Below are 19,958 nucleotides of genomic sequence, written 5' to 3'. Positions count from 1 at the left end.
TGCCGACGTGAAAGTCGTGCCTGACGTCCATTAACTGATTCCTGCTAGCTGTATTATCGCTGGTCAACTGACAGTTGACTGTTCACAGCAGCCTGCAATCCAGGCCACCAGGAAATGTTTCGGTGGTCCTGATTGGCTGTCTGCCATCGAGCAATGCTGTCAACTCTCGTCCTGTTCCCGCTTTCTCACTTAGAACTTCTTTTGTTTTATTTTTACCACCAGTGTACACAGAGGTTCGTAGACTTTGTCACTACTCTTTGTGCACACATATTTGTGTTTTGTCCAGTTTTCACTTGTCTAGCAAAAAATCTTTATCCAACAGTTTAAACTGGATCAGCATAGACAGTTCAGAGGGCTGACACAATCCATGACCTTGACCTAGAGATGTGGAAGTGTTGCAGCACTCGAGCTGCTACTTATTTTTAATTGCGCCTTAATCACCTTTACCAGTAAAGTCAAAAAAGGCCATAACAGACTGAAACATGTCAGGCAGGTCAGGTCACTGCGTTAAAGTAAGGTAAAGTGAGAAAATGGCAGGAATGTGAAATTGTAATTGCAGCGCATGGACGATGTTGCATATTTTATACGGGGGGGGATCTAAAGTGGTCTCACTCTGTGTAATGGTGTTTAATTAATCAAAGGTGACTTCATGAGACTATCCATGTTACATCATCTAACAGTAAACAAGGCAGCGGTGTCTGTGAAGCATTACAAACTCAGTGTTTGATCAAGGGGCTATTCAGGTCTCTTTATCTAGCTTTGTTTTGATGGCATGTTGCATTTAGAGTTCAAAGTTTCTACCACAGCTGAGTGGTAAATTCCAGAGACATCGACCCGGTCCTAAGTGTGCTGCTGCAGAAGATAAACAATCAAATATATCATGTGGGGGAAGCATTAACTGTAGTCAAGGTCAAAAACAAGACACACACACACACACACGCACGCACACACTGAAGGAGCATCACAGTGTTCTATCAATCTCAGCTAAAAGTGGTGCAAAATACTGACACTCACATTCAACAACATGTGTTTATCAGTGTCTTCTATGAAGCATCCATAGCTGGTATGAAATGTTTTTTTTATAACATTGTATATCCCAGGTGTGATCATATATAATATATCACATCCAGGAGTGGACAGCAACGAAGTACATTTACTTGAGTACTGTAGTTAAGTAATGTACAGATACTCAAAAAATACACTTGAGTATTCGTTACAACCCCAGTGGTTGTCTGGTGCTACTGCTCTCTCTCCCTCCAGGTGTTACGCCTCCTCCAGTCACGAGGATGAGCTGCGCACAGGTGGATCTATTTTGCTGATTGTCTGGAGGTGACATATGGGGAGGACGAGGGCTGAGTCGAGCGGGCAGGCGGGCCAGAGTGTGGCAGCGTGTTTCCCGCACATGTGATACTCCGTGCATGAAGGAGGGTGTTTTTTCAGACTTTGCCTGAGATTCCAATTTGTTCTTTGTTTGTTAACCCTGGTGGTTTAGAATCCAGCGCTTTTTGTCGGGTCTTTTTGCAGGACTTTTGAGTTTAATAATAGAAAATCTTTGGTTTCCTCACACTTTTGTTTTGCCTCCTTATCTTCCTTTCCTCCCAGAACACTTTTTTCATTTGTTACTTCTCCTCATCCCCTGGTACACATCGGGGAATGTAACAGTATTCTTTTTAGCAAAAAAGAAAGATTGCTTTTGGTTTAAATGTTTGCTGTTTTTACCATGACCAAACTTAATCAATGCCTTAAAAAAAAAAAGAGAGAAATATGAAAACTACAATGGCTACTTTTGTTGATTCAATTGTGTTATTATGGCCATTTCTTTTGGATTTGTATTATAGTCTACAAGCTTTTCATTACAGGTTCCACAGTACAGTACAGGTGTTAATGCTGATTGTTTCCATTGCAGACAAAAGCCCTATGTTAGCGGGTCTTAGCGAGGTTTTTGACCAGTGGAAAAGGGGTTTACACAACCCCCTTAAAGGTGCTTTATGTGTTGATGAGCACTGGCCTTAATTGGGTTATTTACAATGTGACAACGTTGAAGTTATTTATTTAGGTCTTTATTGTTCTTTACATTTATATTTTGAAAATTTTCCTAATGTGAACCAAAAAAAAAAGTGTGTGTCAGATTATCTATTACATAATGGTGAGGAACACTGATTGGAGGGGCTGTAGAATTGCAACTGCTAATAACTAATGGTGGCCAAAACAGCCAAAATGAAAGACGCAGTTTGTTATAAACCAGGATTATCCTTTGAAGCATATTTCACATTTCCAAGTTAGATTGATGAAATTTGTCATTGATTTGTGCTGCACTTCTGGCTCTAAATGTTAATATAAGTATTGAGACTTGTAATATTGGAGTATACTATATTTGAGGCACAGCTTCAACAATAATTCTCACACACCTTTCAGTGACATTTTCTTCTTGAATATGCATGAAAATCCTCTGCCTAAAAACTAAGTTTGTGTGGCCAGAAGGCTTTGCATATTTCTATGGTTAATGTATTATTAGTCACAGTAAGCTCCTTTTTCCATTCCTGTAGGAAAAGCTCATAGAGGCTTGATTTTGTCAACAAAAAGAATATAACCACATAATAATTAGATGTGTGCACCTTCCCGCCTAAAGCTGACATGTTATAAAGCTTTACTGAAAAAACTCCATAGTGCAGCAAAAATGTGTTTATTAAAGTGCCTTTACTCAAGGGAAGTAAAGTATGTGTGGGGAGGGGGGGAGCTCTTTTAAAACAGCTGTATTATCAGAGTGCGTTTCCCCTCCGAAAAAACTGCTGAGATGAATAAACAAACAAGCCCACACCAATGCCATTAATAATTACGGCGTTGCCCCCCCCACCTCACCAGATTATTAAGACATTGAAGATGAAGTGCTTTCTTCATATTGTGCATTTATGCCTAATACTGCTTTGACCTGTGTGAATTAGGGAGCCCATCGCCCGGATTGCTCTGGGTGACCATATCCACTTGTTTTCATGGATATTTTTCTGTATGATATATAGCCTCAAATCCATTTCCCTTCCCCACACAGCTCTCACACTGAAGCAAAGGACAAAATGAAATGCTTGCGAAAATGCTGCTGGTGAGGCGCTGGTGAATGGAATGTGTTTTTCCATCTCCCGAGGTGGGGGGGTGGTTGGGTGGTGGGAGGTCAGGGGGGGGGCCGGGGCGCTCGGGACCTGATAAGCGGGGAACACATTGACATTAAAAGTGCACTTAACATGCCTCGCAGTCAGGAAGCCATTCCTAAAGGGTGATGAAGACGACTTCAGCAGCATCAATCTCTTTATTAGAAAGTAATGGTCACTTCCACTCGGGGATGTCTAACACCTAAGGGCCACTTTGGTATTGATTGCTTGAGCCCACCGTGATTAAAATCTTGGCAAATGCTTGCTCTTGGTGAGTGTTGGGGACGAGGGGTGGAGCGGAGTGCCAGCCTCCAGGCGCGACTGTCCCCTGATTCAGTGCCAGTTGGAAACCTCTCCCAGACCACAACCAGCCGTCTTCACAGCCACTCAGCCACAGTGCCTCTCCCACAGCTGTTGTCACTACTGTTTGTTGACTCTTAATTATTGTTTTTCTCCAAGAGTCCAAACCCTAAGTCAAGTGCTTCCTGTCTGCACATCTGGAAGCGCTCCAGCACAATTACTTGGACTTGCAATCACTTGAATACAATGGGGAAATCTCACAAAAACACGTTCACATTGTCTTTTTTTTCTTCCCAGGCTCTCTGGAGATCCAATTATACTGTGAGCTTAATTCCACACTGAGAGAAGTATGTGTGATTAATGTGCGAACAATTTATCTGGCATTTTACATCATCAAGATTTGGTGGCGTTCTTCCGTTTGATCACATACAGCAGGTCAAGGTGTCCAGTTGTCTTCCTCACTGAGATCCTCCCTCCTTGTCTGCAAAGCTATATTTCATTAATGCCAAATGACTAAGACCTCATTACCTGAGCTTCCCTTGAGGACAAAGAGAGTCTTAAGAAAGGAGGATGACCATCTGGAAGGCATCAAGAGGGATCACGGTGCAGAGCAGCAGAGATAACTGTTTAACTCGCTGTCCAGAGCACCAGTATGATCCATTTCATGCACATCTGGCCTATGGCTCCCAGCTACAGTGTAAATTACAGTGTGAAAGGTGTTGCCCGCTGCAGCTGACCAGCGGCTGCTGTTTACCATAGTGTGATGCTGTACTGAATTTGTTACTGATATTTTCTGAGCATCAACTGCATGAGGACTTCTTTTTAGATAATTGTTGTCATGTGTCTGTTAGGACAACCAGTGACACTGTCATCTATGGGGCATTCAGCTCATTTAACTCTCTATGACAATATGGTATTTGAAAAGATAGTAAAGCACCTTTCATACAAATACAGACACTAGGTCTGTGGATCACTGTTCTGATGCCCCACCTAGCACTGAAAATAAATTGTTTTGTAAAATCCTAATAGATAGGTTTGCAGGAAAAAGGGGTTTAGAATATTAAAAAGAAAGCATCCTGTGATCTGAAGCATCATAGACTAATTAATCAGCCATTTATAGAAAATATCTATGATCCACTGTTCTCAAAAGGAACCACATCTGAAGGCAGGCAGGAGATGGATAAAAAGACAGATGGTACTTCCTTATTAGTTTGCCTTACATAAAGGCAGACTATGCATGTTTGTATGCATGTATCCTATCTCCTAGAAATACATTTGCCGTGCAGGATATGTATTTTTTCAACATAATGAAGAAACCATAATGCACTTATTGTATCTGTTCACAGCAACTGAAGCATGATTCGTGTGTTTCACTGTTCAAATTTAACTGCTGCCTCAGGATGTTATCCCTAGTTTCAGGTGTCAAAACTCATGCTGTGCATGCCATCATCCACCAGTGTCCCTGTGACTTGCAAAAAGAAATGTAACACTTTGTTTACAATCATGTTTCCAACATTAACAAAACAAATTAGTGGCATGGAAATGTAATTTCTAGAGACAATGTTGTGCCTGCTGATAGATTCAGATGTGTCTGAAACAGGCAGCAAACATGATTATCCTAACTCAAGGTCAACTTATTAGTTTGATTTCTCAGTTGTCATGGAGATGGCTCAGTTGCCTGGGAACACCGACTAAAAACACGATCATCAAACCAGTGTCACAGCATTGATTGGCAAGGAGTAAGAACCATTGATCAGGGTTCAATGGGCGGCTGTAGAAAACTCAAGGTGGGCATCACATCTGACAGAAAAGATCACCTTTCGATGTCTTAACATGACAACAACTGGCACATCTCCATGACAACTGAAAAAATTACATCTGCTGATGAAGATGCATTTGAAAACACCTCGAGCTAAAATTATTTGTTCAAACCACAATGTCCAAGATCAACGAGGAATTGAGTTTGCTGCACTCACAGTCAATTTTTGGTTCAGAGTGGGCTTTGATTGGCCACAATACTGAACTATGCAAGCAAAGCTGAATATGAAGCATGTTGTTTATGTACTTTTTTTGTTATGTAACTTATGCTTCGACTTGCAGTTTGCACAGCATTACAAATGCATTACAGCACTACAAATGTCTGCAAATCTGGTCATGGTGTTGTCTGTTACTGTATGTTTGATCAGCGCAATGCAAATGTCGCTTTACTAGGTATTTCTCTCTGTAAATCGTAACCTCTCTAGAGCAGAATTGCAGTGCATTTTTGCGCATCAACTAAAACCAGATGAAAATCAGCCACACTCTCAACCCGCTGCTGGTCCAAGCATTCGAATAGCAACATTTTAGCCTGAGATCCACTTCCCCTCAAACGTTTAAAAATCTATAAAGCTGCCGTATGAAGTGTTATATATAATTACATCTGAATGGTTCTGCAGTCTCAAACACCAGCCCCAACATTAATGCCTTTAATGCACATCACATCTCTTCATATCCACTAATGCACATAACGGTGCCTGTCTAGATTGGCAGCCATTTTGCTGATTTGACAGCATTCTTGAAATATGAGCACCTGCTCATATCCACACTCTGTCTGCTGTGCAGATAAATGCTGGTGAATGGTGAAAAACGACCTGCACCTGTGGTCAGTCTGACAATTTTTTCTGATTCCCAGTAATGGGCTTGACTGCTGAACCCATCACTTGTCCTCTGCTCAAAGTACACTGTAATATCCTTGTTTATATACCGAAGTTTGATTGACATATGAGGAGGAATGCTTAATAGTGGTCATTAAACTGATATTGACGATTAGAAAGCCAGTCCTTTGGAGAGCTGATGAGTGGTGACATCATGACACAACGAACATGGAAGACATTCATCTGTCAGTCTTTCTCACAAACACTCTCTGTCTCTGTCATTTCTCTGTCGATCATCCCAATTAATGACAGATAAAAGTGTCCTTTGTTGCCTTCAGGCACAGCGGGAATCTTGTGTTTTCTAAAGATCCCAAATCAGCTTCACCAGCAGAATGTCAGTTTACTTCGTGGTAAAGAAACGAGGCCCTGCTGAGTAAATGTGGTTTCATACACTGCTTCACATGAGGTCATGCCGGGGAGCTGTCCCGCCTGCTCCAGTGGAGTCGTTGGAGGTGAGGCTCTTTGCTATGTGACATCTTGAAAGTATTTGAAGGAGAGAGCCATTTACTACCTTCGCCTAGCTTTTCCCTGTGGTCCTCTGATTCAAACCACCCAATTAGACCTGCGTGATTACCATTAGTTTAGCAAGACATCGTCGTCATCAAGTAGATCAGGTGTTGTTTTCACTCTTGCTGTCTTTCTCTCTCTCTGTGGTCTTTATTTACTTCATTACTTTACACAGCTGCCAAAGACACACAGTATCTCTGTTTATTAATCACTGTCATAACTGAAGACAGTAACACTTTTATAAACTAAAACATATTCAGATTTGTCTCTTTTATACTAAAGATGATAAAAAAAAAATACTTTAATTATTATTGTATATTATTGTTCCTACTAATTAGATATTTGCTCTGCCAAATGCATTTTAGAGGAAATGTAATTGCATGGATAACTTTCACCAACAACTTTATTGTGAACTACTGTTTGCATTCTGTGTCTCATGTATTGTTAGTTTTAGACAACCAAAATGCTTCATTAAGGTTAAGAATAGGTCATGGCTTTGTTTAATTGTTGAAGGTCCCATGTGTTACACTTTTCCTGTGTTTAATTTGAAGTGTTGATCCATAAGAAGATATATTTCTGGTTTTAAAAACAAAAACCATCTCAGTGTAATTTTACATCTCATCTCTCAGGATTCTCTTTGGAGCTCTTGTAACAATAGGTTAGTGAGCCAATTAGAGGAGAGGCTCTCATCCTCTCTTCTGATTCGTTGAGTTTTTGAATAAAAATATAACAATTTTCAGGTAAACACTCCAGAGAAACCAAGTCCTGCAGTGTTGGATGGTGGGTCCAGGTGGGCTGGGCTTGGGGCATGGCTGAGAGAAGTGACTGCTTTGTTGGGACATCACAAAGGTACAGAAGTCCTCGTTTTAAGGATCAGGTTCTGAATACAGGCTGTGTGCATTTCTCTGTGGACTGAGCGCTTTCATACTTTCACAGTATTAATATAGAACCTAGACCTGCTTTTTAATCAAAGGAGACATGGAAATCTCACCTTACACAATATAGGACCTTTAAAGGAGTCAGCATATCCTGTCTCTAAACAAGGTTTGTCTAGAGTTTTTGGCCACTTGAGGGCAGTAGAACACACTGAAAAAACACAATATTGACATGTCAATGTATAAATACTGGCATATAAATTAGTTAGTGAAATATGCTAACAAAAAGTTGGCTATTTCATCCAGCAAAAAGAGTTCTATGCCTGACCACCTGACAAAGCTGGACCATTGCCTTTGTAGCTCTGTTTTAGCCTCCATCAGCTCCTGAGAGAGAAAATATGTATGTGTCATTAGCAGCTAAATGCCCCACTATCTTCACCAGCTCGAACTGTGTCTTTTTCTCTGTGGTGTTTGCTGCTGGGTAAAGGGCAGTTGGTTTGACAGGTTTTGTTTTTTTTAATCGAAAATATCTCCCTGCTGCAGCCGGAAATGAGTTTGAGGATGAGTTTGAGATTCAGGGCCTAACAAAACCAAAACAATGAGCTAAAGGTTAAAAACTGGATAGAGCTGAGGGGAACTGCAGAGTTGGTGATGCCTCCTGTGGGTTCAGTACAATGAGCGAACCCTTTCACATTACACATAGTAATCAAATCCATTGTTAATATAAAGATATTGATGAGTGTTAACAATTGAACTGGAAGAATTATTTTTTGCAGTCCCACTTCCTGCTACTACTGTTTGTTATTAGATTACTCTCACCAAAACTGAAAAAGTAGAGAACCTGAAGCAAACATCCATGTGTTTAGGTCAGATGTGATGTCTCATTTATCAACTGAGCATAGTGAAAGATAGTGATAGTGAGTGACTGACTAAACAGGTGTTTCAGATGGGGAACATTAGATGTCACCTGACGAGGCTTTCCTTCATTTCCTTGATAACCTCATTCAGGTGACATGCAGAGGGCTGCAGAGGGGTGCAGTGGCATTTATAGTTTGTGTGGAGGTAGAGCTTCGACTATGAGCTGCAGCACTCTGCGCAAGTCAAGTGATGTGACTGGATAGCTTCCTGGGAATGTGCAGCCTGCAGGCTCGTTGTTCTGGATAGTGACATCTCATTCTCTTCTTTTCAAGATCTGGACTATAAAATAGCTCAGGTACTGTCAAGCCTGAAGCACACCCCCTTCCTCTAGCCTTATAATACACTGCTTAAAGCTGCCAGGGAGGCATTTCATACAGGATATTGTCCATATTATCCACATAATATCACTGCAAAGTTAATATGACATGTTTTCACATTTTGAGTCTGCAGTTAAGAGAACACGTCATAGGCTTCTATTAAATGATGCTCTTGCAGGTAGAGAGAAGTTGGCAATGTGAAGTAAGAAAAGTTGGGTGAATTCCACCTAGTAATGAATGCTGGTCATCATATTCAGATCTCTAATGGATTTTGACACTTACTGGCCAGATAGAGCTTGTTGAGGTGTTAGACACAAATGACCTACTGGCACCTTGGGCATCAAACAAATTCATACCTATTACAATTCCCGCCATGTGGATACCACAACCTAAAGGTTAGAAAACCTGGACCTGGATTTTAATGACAGTCAAACTGATGAAAATTTAAAAAATCATAAAAAATATTGTGTATCATAAGAAAAAAGTCAAATTGTAAATTCACCAGTAATATGCAGCTCTTGTAATTCACATTTGCATGACTTCATTACCTGCACTCTAAAGTGTGACAAGTTGAGGTAAAATAGCTGAGGGGCAATACATAGAGTATTGAAAAGCACAGGTGAATGCTGGGATTAAATGAGTGAGAGCAGTAGTAGTTGTGAGCACAGGACTGCATCATTTCATGACTTTTTTTCAGTGGGGTAGTTGAACTGTACACCGTGTCATGAATAGGTAGGTAGAGGAGACTAACATGAGGCTACTGCCAGACAGAGAGCCTAAAGGAATTAGGCTAAACCAGGCGAGCATGATTTTTTTTTATTATTATTGAAGAAGCAGTCTCTCTACATTTTATTGCTTCAGGCATTATGAGTATAGATCAATAATAGAAACATCATCTCTTTAACAATGCAGTTCATGTTTCAGCCATCTACTGATAAAAAGAAGCAACTTTTGGTATTCAAGTTATGAAATCAAGCTTTGAATAATAGTGTTAAAAATTAAAATTCTGCTCTTAGAGAAATTCTGTAAAGGTAGCCAAAGTAAAGAAAATACATGTTTCTTCCTACGAAGAGCACCGATGGGTGCTGTAATGTTGGATGTAGTGACTCATTGGTCGCAATGCTGATACCTGAGGAGCAGATTGGTGCCAAAATTATCTCTTTGTCTCAAGAAGATACAGTCACTCTATCCAGTGTGTGTGCATGTGCTTTAACACAGTAGCAATAAACAAAGAATGAAGACAAGGCTTTGCAAAGTAGAATAAAGTTTGTACAAAGCCGCAGTCTTCTGAATGTCCACATGACTCAGCAGTGCAAATAGTCAATATGCCAATATGCCAAAAAAAAAAAAAAAAAACTGATGGAGAGATGACAAAATGGAACAACTCAAAATATTGCCATTGAAAATGCACTCATGTTGTCAGATTCTAATGTAACCAGTCATCTAAACCTTGTCATTAAAACAGACCCAACATTATGTTAGCGGAGGATTTAGAAGCTGAAAGGCCTGAAAACCTATTTTCTTTCCCCTCTCTTCTCTTGTTTTCTTTTTTTTTTTTTTCTAAAAGCAGGTCTGAGACAAGCACACAGTCGCCTGCTAAGTTTAGAACAGTTCTCTGTGCGCCAGAGCCAGACTCATTCTCTAATCAGAGTTTATGGACATCGAAATGTGATGAGAATCAAGGTTCAAGATCTGTATTTGTCAAATGCACAACAATTACAGGCATGGCAGCCACTGCTGGCAATGAAATGAAATGCTTGAGCTAAAAGCTTTGCCAACAGTGCTAAAGATGAAAAAAAAAAGTTACATCTAAGGAAATATTTGCTATGGCCTTAATTAATTTACTGATTCGTTACTAATTCATTTTCTCTAAGGATATTTTTGTAGAAGTACCATGTGCCTTGGATAGTGCTTTATTGTTACTAATAGGCAGAATGCAGTCTGGATCCGGACACCCTCCTATCTGGACCCGGACCTGTAACTTATAAATTATTGAAAATGATTACATTTTAATGCATTGTTTTCTATTTTAACTGGTGCAGCTTTTCTAGCCTTTACGGCATTGGTCATGTGATGCTACTCAGCCAATCATGCTGGACTGGACTGGAATCAGTGAGTGAGATACACACACAGGGGAGAGATGAGACAAGAGACAAGAGTCAGAGAAATAAGTTTGGAAAGTGGGGGCGTGGGATATCAGAGGCCAAGAAAGAGAAAAGGAGGTATTAAAGCTGTTCAGTTGTTGAGATATGTTGAGATTTTTTTTTATTATAAAAAATACCTGAGACTGTTCAGATGTGAAATGGAGTTAACAAAAAGAAGAAAAAAGGGAAACTGGAGCTACACATTTCATTTCATTTTTCTTAACCACTTTATCTTAAGATGCACATTTTTCAAAAGCAACATGGCGAGCTCTGTTGGAGAGGATCCGCTCCTTATGTAGATATGAAGGGCTTATTCTAAGCTATAACGAAAACAAAGGGTGATTATACACTAATTAAAAAAATAGATCTCCCTACACACTGGTCCTTTATTTGGCAATTGACCCCTTTTTTTCCACGCATTGTTTGTTTCATATGTTTATATGACTCATTGGCTTAAAGACTCATTGGCTGTTCAGTTCACCTCCATGTTTACAAACCATATTTTGCAGTAGTTTACTCTTTCATATATCGAGCTTCATGTACTTTTCAGTTCACTGTTGAGGTTAGTTACTTTATTGAGATAATGTATAAATGCTACAAATGTGACGCTACCATGATCCAATTGTTTCAAGAAACAAGTTCTCAGTTTTTTAACCATTGCTTATTTCATGAACTATAGATGAATCAGTCCTCTGAGGTCGTTAAGATGAAATCCGAGTAATCAAGCATTGATTGGGAGAGAGCCAGAGAGCCCCTGACATATGGGCTTAAATTAGGGTCAAAAAAGTTCTGAGCTTGTAAAGTGATGTTCTGTGAAGTTGGGTTAGGGTTAGGGTTTTTTTTGTTGTAAATCAACTTTTGTAAACCTGTACAATAAATCTGCATGCTATTTTCTGCTCTGTATCTGTATTCAGATGTTCACAAATCACTTCTTCTGTGTTCATAACTGTTCATAATGTTCATAATTGTTAATTGTTTATTCATTTATTTATTTTTTCTAATTCATTTTACAAATACAATTTTTTTTATATTCATGCAAAAACTTAAATTTCATGTGCAGATTTATTTTACAGGTTTACAAAGGTTGATGTACAGCTACAATCTTTGGAATTATTTGTGAACGTCACTTTACAAGCTCACATCACTTTTCTGACCCTAATTTGACTCCATACCGATGCACCATGCACAGAGCAAATTCCCAACAGATACAAAAGGAGACACATCACAACATGAATCTGTGAATGTTAAGCACAGGCTTACAAATGCTGAATGCTTAGCTAACGTTTGTACATATTCATCTCAGGATAGCTACTGCTTCTATTACAAGCAGCATGGCTTCAGACTGAAAATGAACCGAATGGGAACTGGGAATGAATAGTAATATATGTCTGGTGTGTGTGTGTGTGAATGAGACAAAGGTAGAGAATTGCAGCCACTCAATGTCTGAGTTTATTCCTGTGCACATATTTTCTTTTTCATTGTAATTTGTTGCCCAATAAATACAAACAGAGATCTGATTTAACAATATGGGTATTTAATGGCAGCATCATCTAAAGGAAAGCTCTCTGACTTCAGTGGTTACTGTAATTCAACTACCGCTCATCTTAAAGCAGCATCAAGAAAGACATGTTTTTATTTTTTGGAATAGAACAATGCAGTGCTGGCATAAAGTGGTTCGTGTACGGCACACTGTTTAACTTTATGATTGTTTCATGTTTTAGTGATTGTCGGTGACATAACATTTAGAAACCCATAGGCGTGTCTTCAGGAAGCTTGGTCTGTCACATGATCCCGCTTTTAGTCTGCAGAGGATCAGTAATGGGCTTTCTTCACTGTAGATATTCTGACATTACATAAGCACAGTGTCACTAATGACATTTACAGTGTTTCTGTTCTGTTCAAGTGCTCCAAGAAGCCATGACAGAGTAAGCTGAATAAAATTCACACCTCATTGATTTCATCATTTACCCTTGTGTTTTTCCTTCTGTTACATGTCAGTCTATCCTCCATGAAAAAAGGTTATTCCTTTTATTGTAAACAGGCGAGGGCCTTTAAAACAACAATGGGCATTGTAGTCAGACTGCTCGCTAAAAAGCATCCACTCTGGCCACTAGAAGCAATTAGCGATGGTAAATGCTGAATTGTAGTAAAAGTAATTGCAGAACAGTAGAACAGTATAGAACCTAGAGTCCGTCAGTCTGTCCCTGATATACAACAGAAGCTCAAGCAGTATATGAATCCATGGATGTGTTCAACACTGCAATGGTTAATATGCTTGAATGTACAGTTAATGTAATTTGTTTGATGCATGGGCATGAGCACATGACAGAAATTTTGCACAGCAGTGCACCTACATGGTGGAAAGTGTGATTTGGGCTTCACTAGCCACCACACTGGTCAGATCAGACGAAGTAACATTGCTGTGGCGAGACCCACTTGACAAAGGGTGTGCTTTATTGATTATGAATTCATCTTTTCAATTGTAAGAGAAAGAGTGTGCCATTTCATCTTTCAGAAGTGACAGAGTCCCACTTTATGCTTTCCACATCAATCCCCACACTGAATTAGTTATTTTGTGGATTTTTTTTATTTATTTCTTGGGTTATTTCTTTTATCCTGTTCTAGCAAAGATTTAGGCATGAAGCATTATAGATTAGTTGATTTACTACAAGTCACTGACAGAAAATAAATCAGCCACTGTTTTAATCAATTAATTATTTCATTTATGTTTTAAGGAAAAATGCCAAAAAGTATCAAACGTGAATTTTTGGTTTATCTTGCTCTATGATGAATTTTCAATGTTTTTTTTTTGTTTGTTTGTTTTGTTTTAATAATGTTAATATATATATTATATTATATTATATTATATATTTCTTTTTTGATAATGAAAACAATCTTTGCTTACAGCCATCAATGCTTTTAGGAAAGTTTAGTGGCTTTCTGCATTTTATATATACAGTATATATATATATATATAGTAGAGGAAAATATTATTCAATATATCATATGGGGGATCTGTGATTACGGTGGATAATTGGTATGCTATGAAATGAACAATAGTCCTGAGTAGCAGAGTCTCACTGCCCCTGCCTAAAGATTGACATGACATGATTTTTCCTCCTTTTTCCATGCAGGTGTAGTTCCTGTAAAAACGGATGATGAATCCGTTTTGCTCACACCACTGTCCTTCTGTGACGTAGTCAGACCCAATGTGCTCATAATACAGAGCTGCTACAGAGAAACAACTCCTTGACAACCGATGCAAATCGCAAACTTGGCGCCTCTCTTCCTTGTGAATATGACTCTCGTGTCTTTCAGTCGTCCGCCTTCTATTTAGGCTCATTCAGGCTGATAAACAGTGCGGATACATATTTGCTTGTTTATGACTTGTGTGAAAAAAAACTTAGTAGAGGAATAGGGACACCGTCAGCCGCCGGACCGCCAGTGAGAGATAATTTTGTTCCTTGTTCCCTTCTAAACAATAAGCAGCGGGTGTTGTACAGCGCAGCCAGATAGGGTCGAGTGTCTCTCCTCCCCGGCTCACCGCGGCTACCTGGCGAGAAGATTTGGATTAAGACCAATGAACTGGGGGTAAATAATCTCCACGGGAGCGTTTACTCGGCGAAAACCGACTCTTTGTCTCGCTGTGGGATTTGTTTTCTACACCTCTGGAGGCTGAAGACGATGTCTGTCCGGGGATACTTTGTCGCTTTTTACAAATGCACAGTTCTTCTCTCTCTGAGGATTTTGCTTCTTGTGCCTGCAGGGTTGCCTGTCCGCAGCCAAGGGGATTCTCATTCCGACAACAAAGTGATGGACAATATCACTGTCCGACAAGGAGAGACGGTCTTTCTCAGGTGAGTCAACATATTTCTTTTTCTTTTTTTTTTTCTTTTTCTTTTTCTCATTTTCTCCCTCCCGCTGCTGCTTTTGAATCCTTGTCCCAAAGTTGAGCTGCACCTGCAGGCTTCAGCCGGCTGACTGAAGTATTTAGTGGTGGGGAGAGACAGAAACATGACTGAAGTGCTGTCTGTTTTATCATGTTTCCGCCGCTGAAAAAAAGGGGGGATTTCAGAGGATTAGTCTCTGGAAAACACTCAATTCAGAAGCGATACTCTGCTAATCTTTAGCAGCTGTTAACGACAGACTTAACGGTTTTAATTGTTGTGTGATGGTGCAGAACTAAAGGTGGAGGGAAAAGGTGTGTTTCAGTCTTCAAAGTCTCTGCTGAGGACTGAGGCAGGTGAGAAAAGAGAGAGAAAGAAAAAAAAAAAAAAAAAAAAAAAAAAAAAAAAGACCATGCCACAAATAGTGTAGTCTAGAAATGGATTGACTAGCAATTCTTCAAGATGGGAGATTGTCTGTGGTGACCTTTCCCCTCCTCTGCGCCCTCAGAGGCTTACTGGGTATAGAGGGATTTGTGCTGCTTTCAAGTACTGTCGGGAATGTCCAATTTAACATGAACAATAATCACAGTGGCTAAAGGAATGGATTTTCTTTGATACCAGAGCTGGCAAGATGCAATGTGTGGGAGGTAGAGGGCATGGGAGCAGTGTTAACAGTTGATGGTGAAGATATTATTGTGGGCTTATTGCATTTGTATTGTATGAATGTAACTGTCTGCAAGAGTTGAAAATAAGCGTCAGGAAAGTAAGTTTGAGGCTGCCATGATTGACATTTTGTCCAAGCTCCTCTTGCTGACAGTAATTTTCACTATTTTCACTTGATGGACTTGAGGTCAGACTCAGACTGAAATAATGTTCAGTCAGCTGCTAAATTACCCCAGTGATGCATAGGCTAACATTACTATGTTGAACTTCAGCTTTCAAAGGCACACAGTCACAAAATTACATCCTTAAAAATTCTATATTTTAATGATTTTTTAAAAAAGAAAAATAATACCTCAATTTTCTCAGTTGACTGCATTTGCTTGCGAGTGATGTAGAAGTGATTAATTCAAGATTGATGAACATGCATAAAAAGTGATAAAGCCTGGTTTCCTGAAAAGCTATTGTATCCTGAAAGCTGACACACGTTTTCACGTATACGAGGTGTTATTACTCCTATACTGCCATGCAAAAATCAAATAAGAGCCTGTGAAAGTCTACTTCTGACACATAATCTGCTGTCATTTCTGACCAAATATAGTTGATAATGCATCATGTTGTTGCTTGGACTTCCATTTGGCATTATTTTCCTACCTACACGGATTGAAAAACTTGTGACTGGGGAGGTCCAGGGGTTCCTGTGGTACCAGCAGGTCATGAGTAAGGTGAGGATGAGCTCAACTTGGTCTTTGCTTCATTTACTGTGAGCTCACACACAGTGAGGGAATGAGATTGGGTGACTGCTCAGGATCAGGAACAAAAGCACAACGAGACAAATTAAACCAGACTGGGGTCAGTGCTGTGGTGATCTGGGTTCTTTTATATATATAATACGTTAAGAATCCCTGTCCAGCACCATGTTAACATTGATAATTGTTTTTGTCTGTTAACCAGACATCAACCAGAGACCATTTGAGTTTATTAATGTTTTATCAATGCAATGTTTTGCATTGGTTTTCAGTTTATACACTGTGAAGGGCCTGCTGGAAAAAAAACAAATAAATAATAATCCTGGCTGGCTTTGCAGACCTGAACTGGTAAATTCACGTGTCCTTTGAAGTGGCCTTAAAAAACCCTGCAGAAGATGAAGTAGTTAGGGTGGGATAATGTCAATGGAAGGTGGCAGAATTTAGTTGCATTTGCATGATTGATTGCATGATTGTCTACGTGATTGTTTGCATGAAGCAAGATTAAAAAATACACTACAATGTTAAATACAAATAAATGGAAATGTTAAATAGTCACATTTTGAATTCAAAGCACATTAGGAACTATAGTAGTAGACTCATGTTGGAAGTACTGGACAGTTCCAGTCAAGTACTCTACTGTCCTGACTTTCAGCCTTCACTGCTGACCCCCTACACAGCGTACTGCCTAGAGATGCACTGAATGCCGGTTTTCAGTGTAATCAGCTATGATCGGTGACAGGACTATCAGCCTCAGATATCTGATTCTATGCCGGTTAAATTTACACTTGTGCGCCGTACAACGATTCACGTCGCGCATGCAACAGCACAGATACAGTTACACGCACGCAAGCAAGCACGCACAGACAGGCACACACAAACACAAAATGGCACAAAGTTTGCATTTTGTGACACCTGTGAGGCTAAAGCGAGCTGTGGAACAACCACGAAAACATTCGGAACAACAACAAAAGGCCAGAGACTTAAAAAACCATCACTCCGCTGAACATTTCCGATTTTAAGAGGCTAGCAGAGGAAACGTGGCTAAAACTAGTCCCACACGTCATGTGATTTTTGTTTAAAGAGAGAGAGGGAGAGAGAGAGAGCCCTTCACCTATTTATTTAATAGTCAATAACTCAGTGTTTTGTTATGAACACACAATTGAATTGTCCATTGGTAAAAAGTTGCAAAATGTTTGTGAAGCTGTCATTTATAGTTCTCAGAAAGAAAATTAGATCGGCATCTACCGCCATTACCTTTAACTACAGGCAGCTAACCTGTAGGTTACAGGCTGCTGACCATGAGACCAAGTCAGTAAAAATCCCATGTTTCTGCTGTATGTTACATGGTAAAAGCCCATTAATGTTTTCTGATCATTTACATATTACTATAACTAAGACAGCCAGCACAATAGGGCTAGTATCGTAGATGAAAAGCACATTGCATGTCTGCTCCTATTGCTCTTGAAATTGGCGTACAGTGCCATTATCACTCCACAGTTCAGCCCTCCACAGGTCAATGGGACTGGCAAGTCTGAACTTTCCATGAAGTACATCAATCCTCCAGGCTAAGCAGCAATAGCTGTTTCAGTCGTAAATTGATTTACACATTCTGTGGCTGTACTTTCATGCTGTTGGTGAGTGCCCACTCATACACTCACACGGGCCTTTGAATCTAAACTGCACGCTGTTACGAGGCTGGATGCTTAACCTGCAGAGCTGCCCAGCTGTCTACAGTGGCTACTTCCAAATAAATTCAGTTTCTGCAGCTTGTGATTTGCCCGTGAGGTTAGACTCCTTTCTTTTTCAAAGATGGACAGGATCTGAGGTAATGACTGAACTATGTCTTCAGTTAAGTCCTGTGTCTAATTTTGATGTCAATAATAGAACAAATCACTTGTGATCATTAGCTTTTGACTGCATAGTACATTAGTGATAAGTTGAGAACGTCAAAAATACAATATGGTCAAAGATTTGTTTGCCCCTTTTCTCGTGTTATTCCATAAACCATGAGATGGTCTGAGTCCAGTCTTTTTTAAGTGGGACAGTGGACTGACTGCAGACTCCTTTTTACTCATTTATATTGTGCTTTAAACCGTGCAACACTGTGTTTACTAAACCTTTATGCAATGTAGAGGAATTACAAAAGTGCAAAAAATTATACAGTGTGAAAATTCAACAGCACATTTGAGGCACATGAGAAACAAGATGAGGTTAGCAGTAGCATACAGGATGCAGGAAGGCCACCCTCCTTAACAGCTGGCTGAGCCAATTTGTCTTACCTTTATAGTTCCTGGGAAATTTGGATGTATTGCGTTCCTCTGGCACAAATGATGTTAACAGACTTCAGACTCACCACCCCTGTGTTGCTCTGTGCTAACAAGCTCCCCATTGCCCTTTTTGACAACTGCCAAAACTGAGGGTGGTGTCACATTTTAAATTAAATGGAGTTAGAGCTGCCATTTTCCTTCATATTTTGTGTTGTTTGGTGCTGTGGCCTGATCTGTGGAGATGAGGCACGAATAACACTTATTACATATTTATCTCAATGTGATCTGAGCTCATACCCCCCAGTTGAGCTGCTGCTGAAACCTCCTGGGGAGAGAGAACAGCAAAACTACAGTATTACAGCATTACAGAGTAAATTACATAGGCACACACTGTACATAAAACCAATACTGATACGACAATGTGAAGTGTTTAAAATACTGTAAAAAAAAAAAAAAAAAAAAAGATAATCCAAGGCACTGGCAAGACAGACACTTTTAGTTAACATTTCTGAAAAAAACTCACAAAGCTGCTTCTCTATTTCTGTTTCTTGATTAAATGACTGTATAATTAGAAAGAGAACATGTTTGGAGATATTTTAGCAAACTGTAAAGCAGTTTGATTGCACCCAGAACTAGATGAGTGTTTCTGTCTGATTGTCTGAGCTGAGCTTGTTTCACAAAGACCATGTCCTCACTGCAAAAGCAAAATATAAAGTATTATTAATCAGTAATCATGTCTAATCCTTTTAAAGGAGCTATTTGTACGTTTTGCTAGTGTTACATAGCTAAAGTTAGCATTTACAGCTGTTTACTTTCCAGTCTAGAAGAAACATTACGAGTTCACCATCAAACTTCATTCTTTTACTCACCAACAGCTGTCACCACAGGCGGAAAGCAATACAAATGTTAACTCTCGTCTCTATCACATCTTTTCTTCTACTGAAGTTAACACGCTAACCAGCGAGCCCTGGCCCATTGTCACTTTCAGATAACAACTCATTGTGGCGTACAGGCTGTGCTGAAGAAGTAGCTCTACTCAGAGGGCATATTATAACCTCTTGTCTTGTAAACACAACAATGGCTGAAGCTCTTGACCTACTGCCAGCAAGAAACTGCATTTGGCAGCAGAGGAAACTTTCAAATAGCCCCTTTAATAAAGTGTCTACTGTAAATTTACTTCAATCTAGTGCAACGAGTTATTCTACCTTACAATGTGGAAAACATTTAGCTTCAATAAACTATAAGTAGATAATAAAAAACTTAACTTACTGTATTATAAAAGCCTTCATGAAAGAGCAATCCATGTTATATTCACATTACTTCCTATATATTTCCTGAAAATGGAATGGCAATTACCCAATATTCCATTTGCTGTTCATATAGCCCTGTAGAATCAAATCTTTCAAAGCAATAACGATAAAGGGAAATATGAAAAGGCATACCAATGAACTTAAACTGCTTTCTGTGTTGTCACTTTATTGGAAGGCTACATTTTTCT

At 39.5% G+C, this 19,958-nt stretch overlaps 1 protein-coding gene across 4 annotated transcripts in view; it reads left to right on the top strand.

The window, feature by feature from the left end:
• The window catches only part of LOC111222229 (opioid-binding protein/cell adhesion molecule homolog), a 428,859-nt gene that overhangs the window by 279,782 nt on the left and 129,119 nt on the right, over positions 1-19,958 (top strand). For 2 of the 4 annotated variants that reach the window (XM_022745874.1, XM_022745875.1), the window contains exon 2: positions 14,664-14,754. In XM_022745874.1, the coding sequence (XP_022601595.1) occupies positions 14,664-14,754 (91 nt within the window). Of the gene's footprint in view, positions 1-14,468; positions 14,755-19,958 lie in introns of those variants that run through there. The other 2 variants (XM_022745873.1, XM_022745872.1) reach the window with 1 other exon arrangement.

Source organism: Seriola dumerili, unplaced genomic scaffold (assembly GCF_002260705.1).
Source record: "Seriola dumerili isolate Sdu_G_001 unplaced genomic scaffold, Sdu_1.0 BDQW01000091.1, whole genome shotgun sequence".
NCBI lineage: Eukaryota > Metazoa > Chordata > Actinopteri > Carangiformes > Carangidae > Seriola > Seriola dumerili.
Note: the sequence above shows the minus strand (reverse complement) of the source record. Positions and strands in the feature narration are given on the sequence as shown.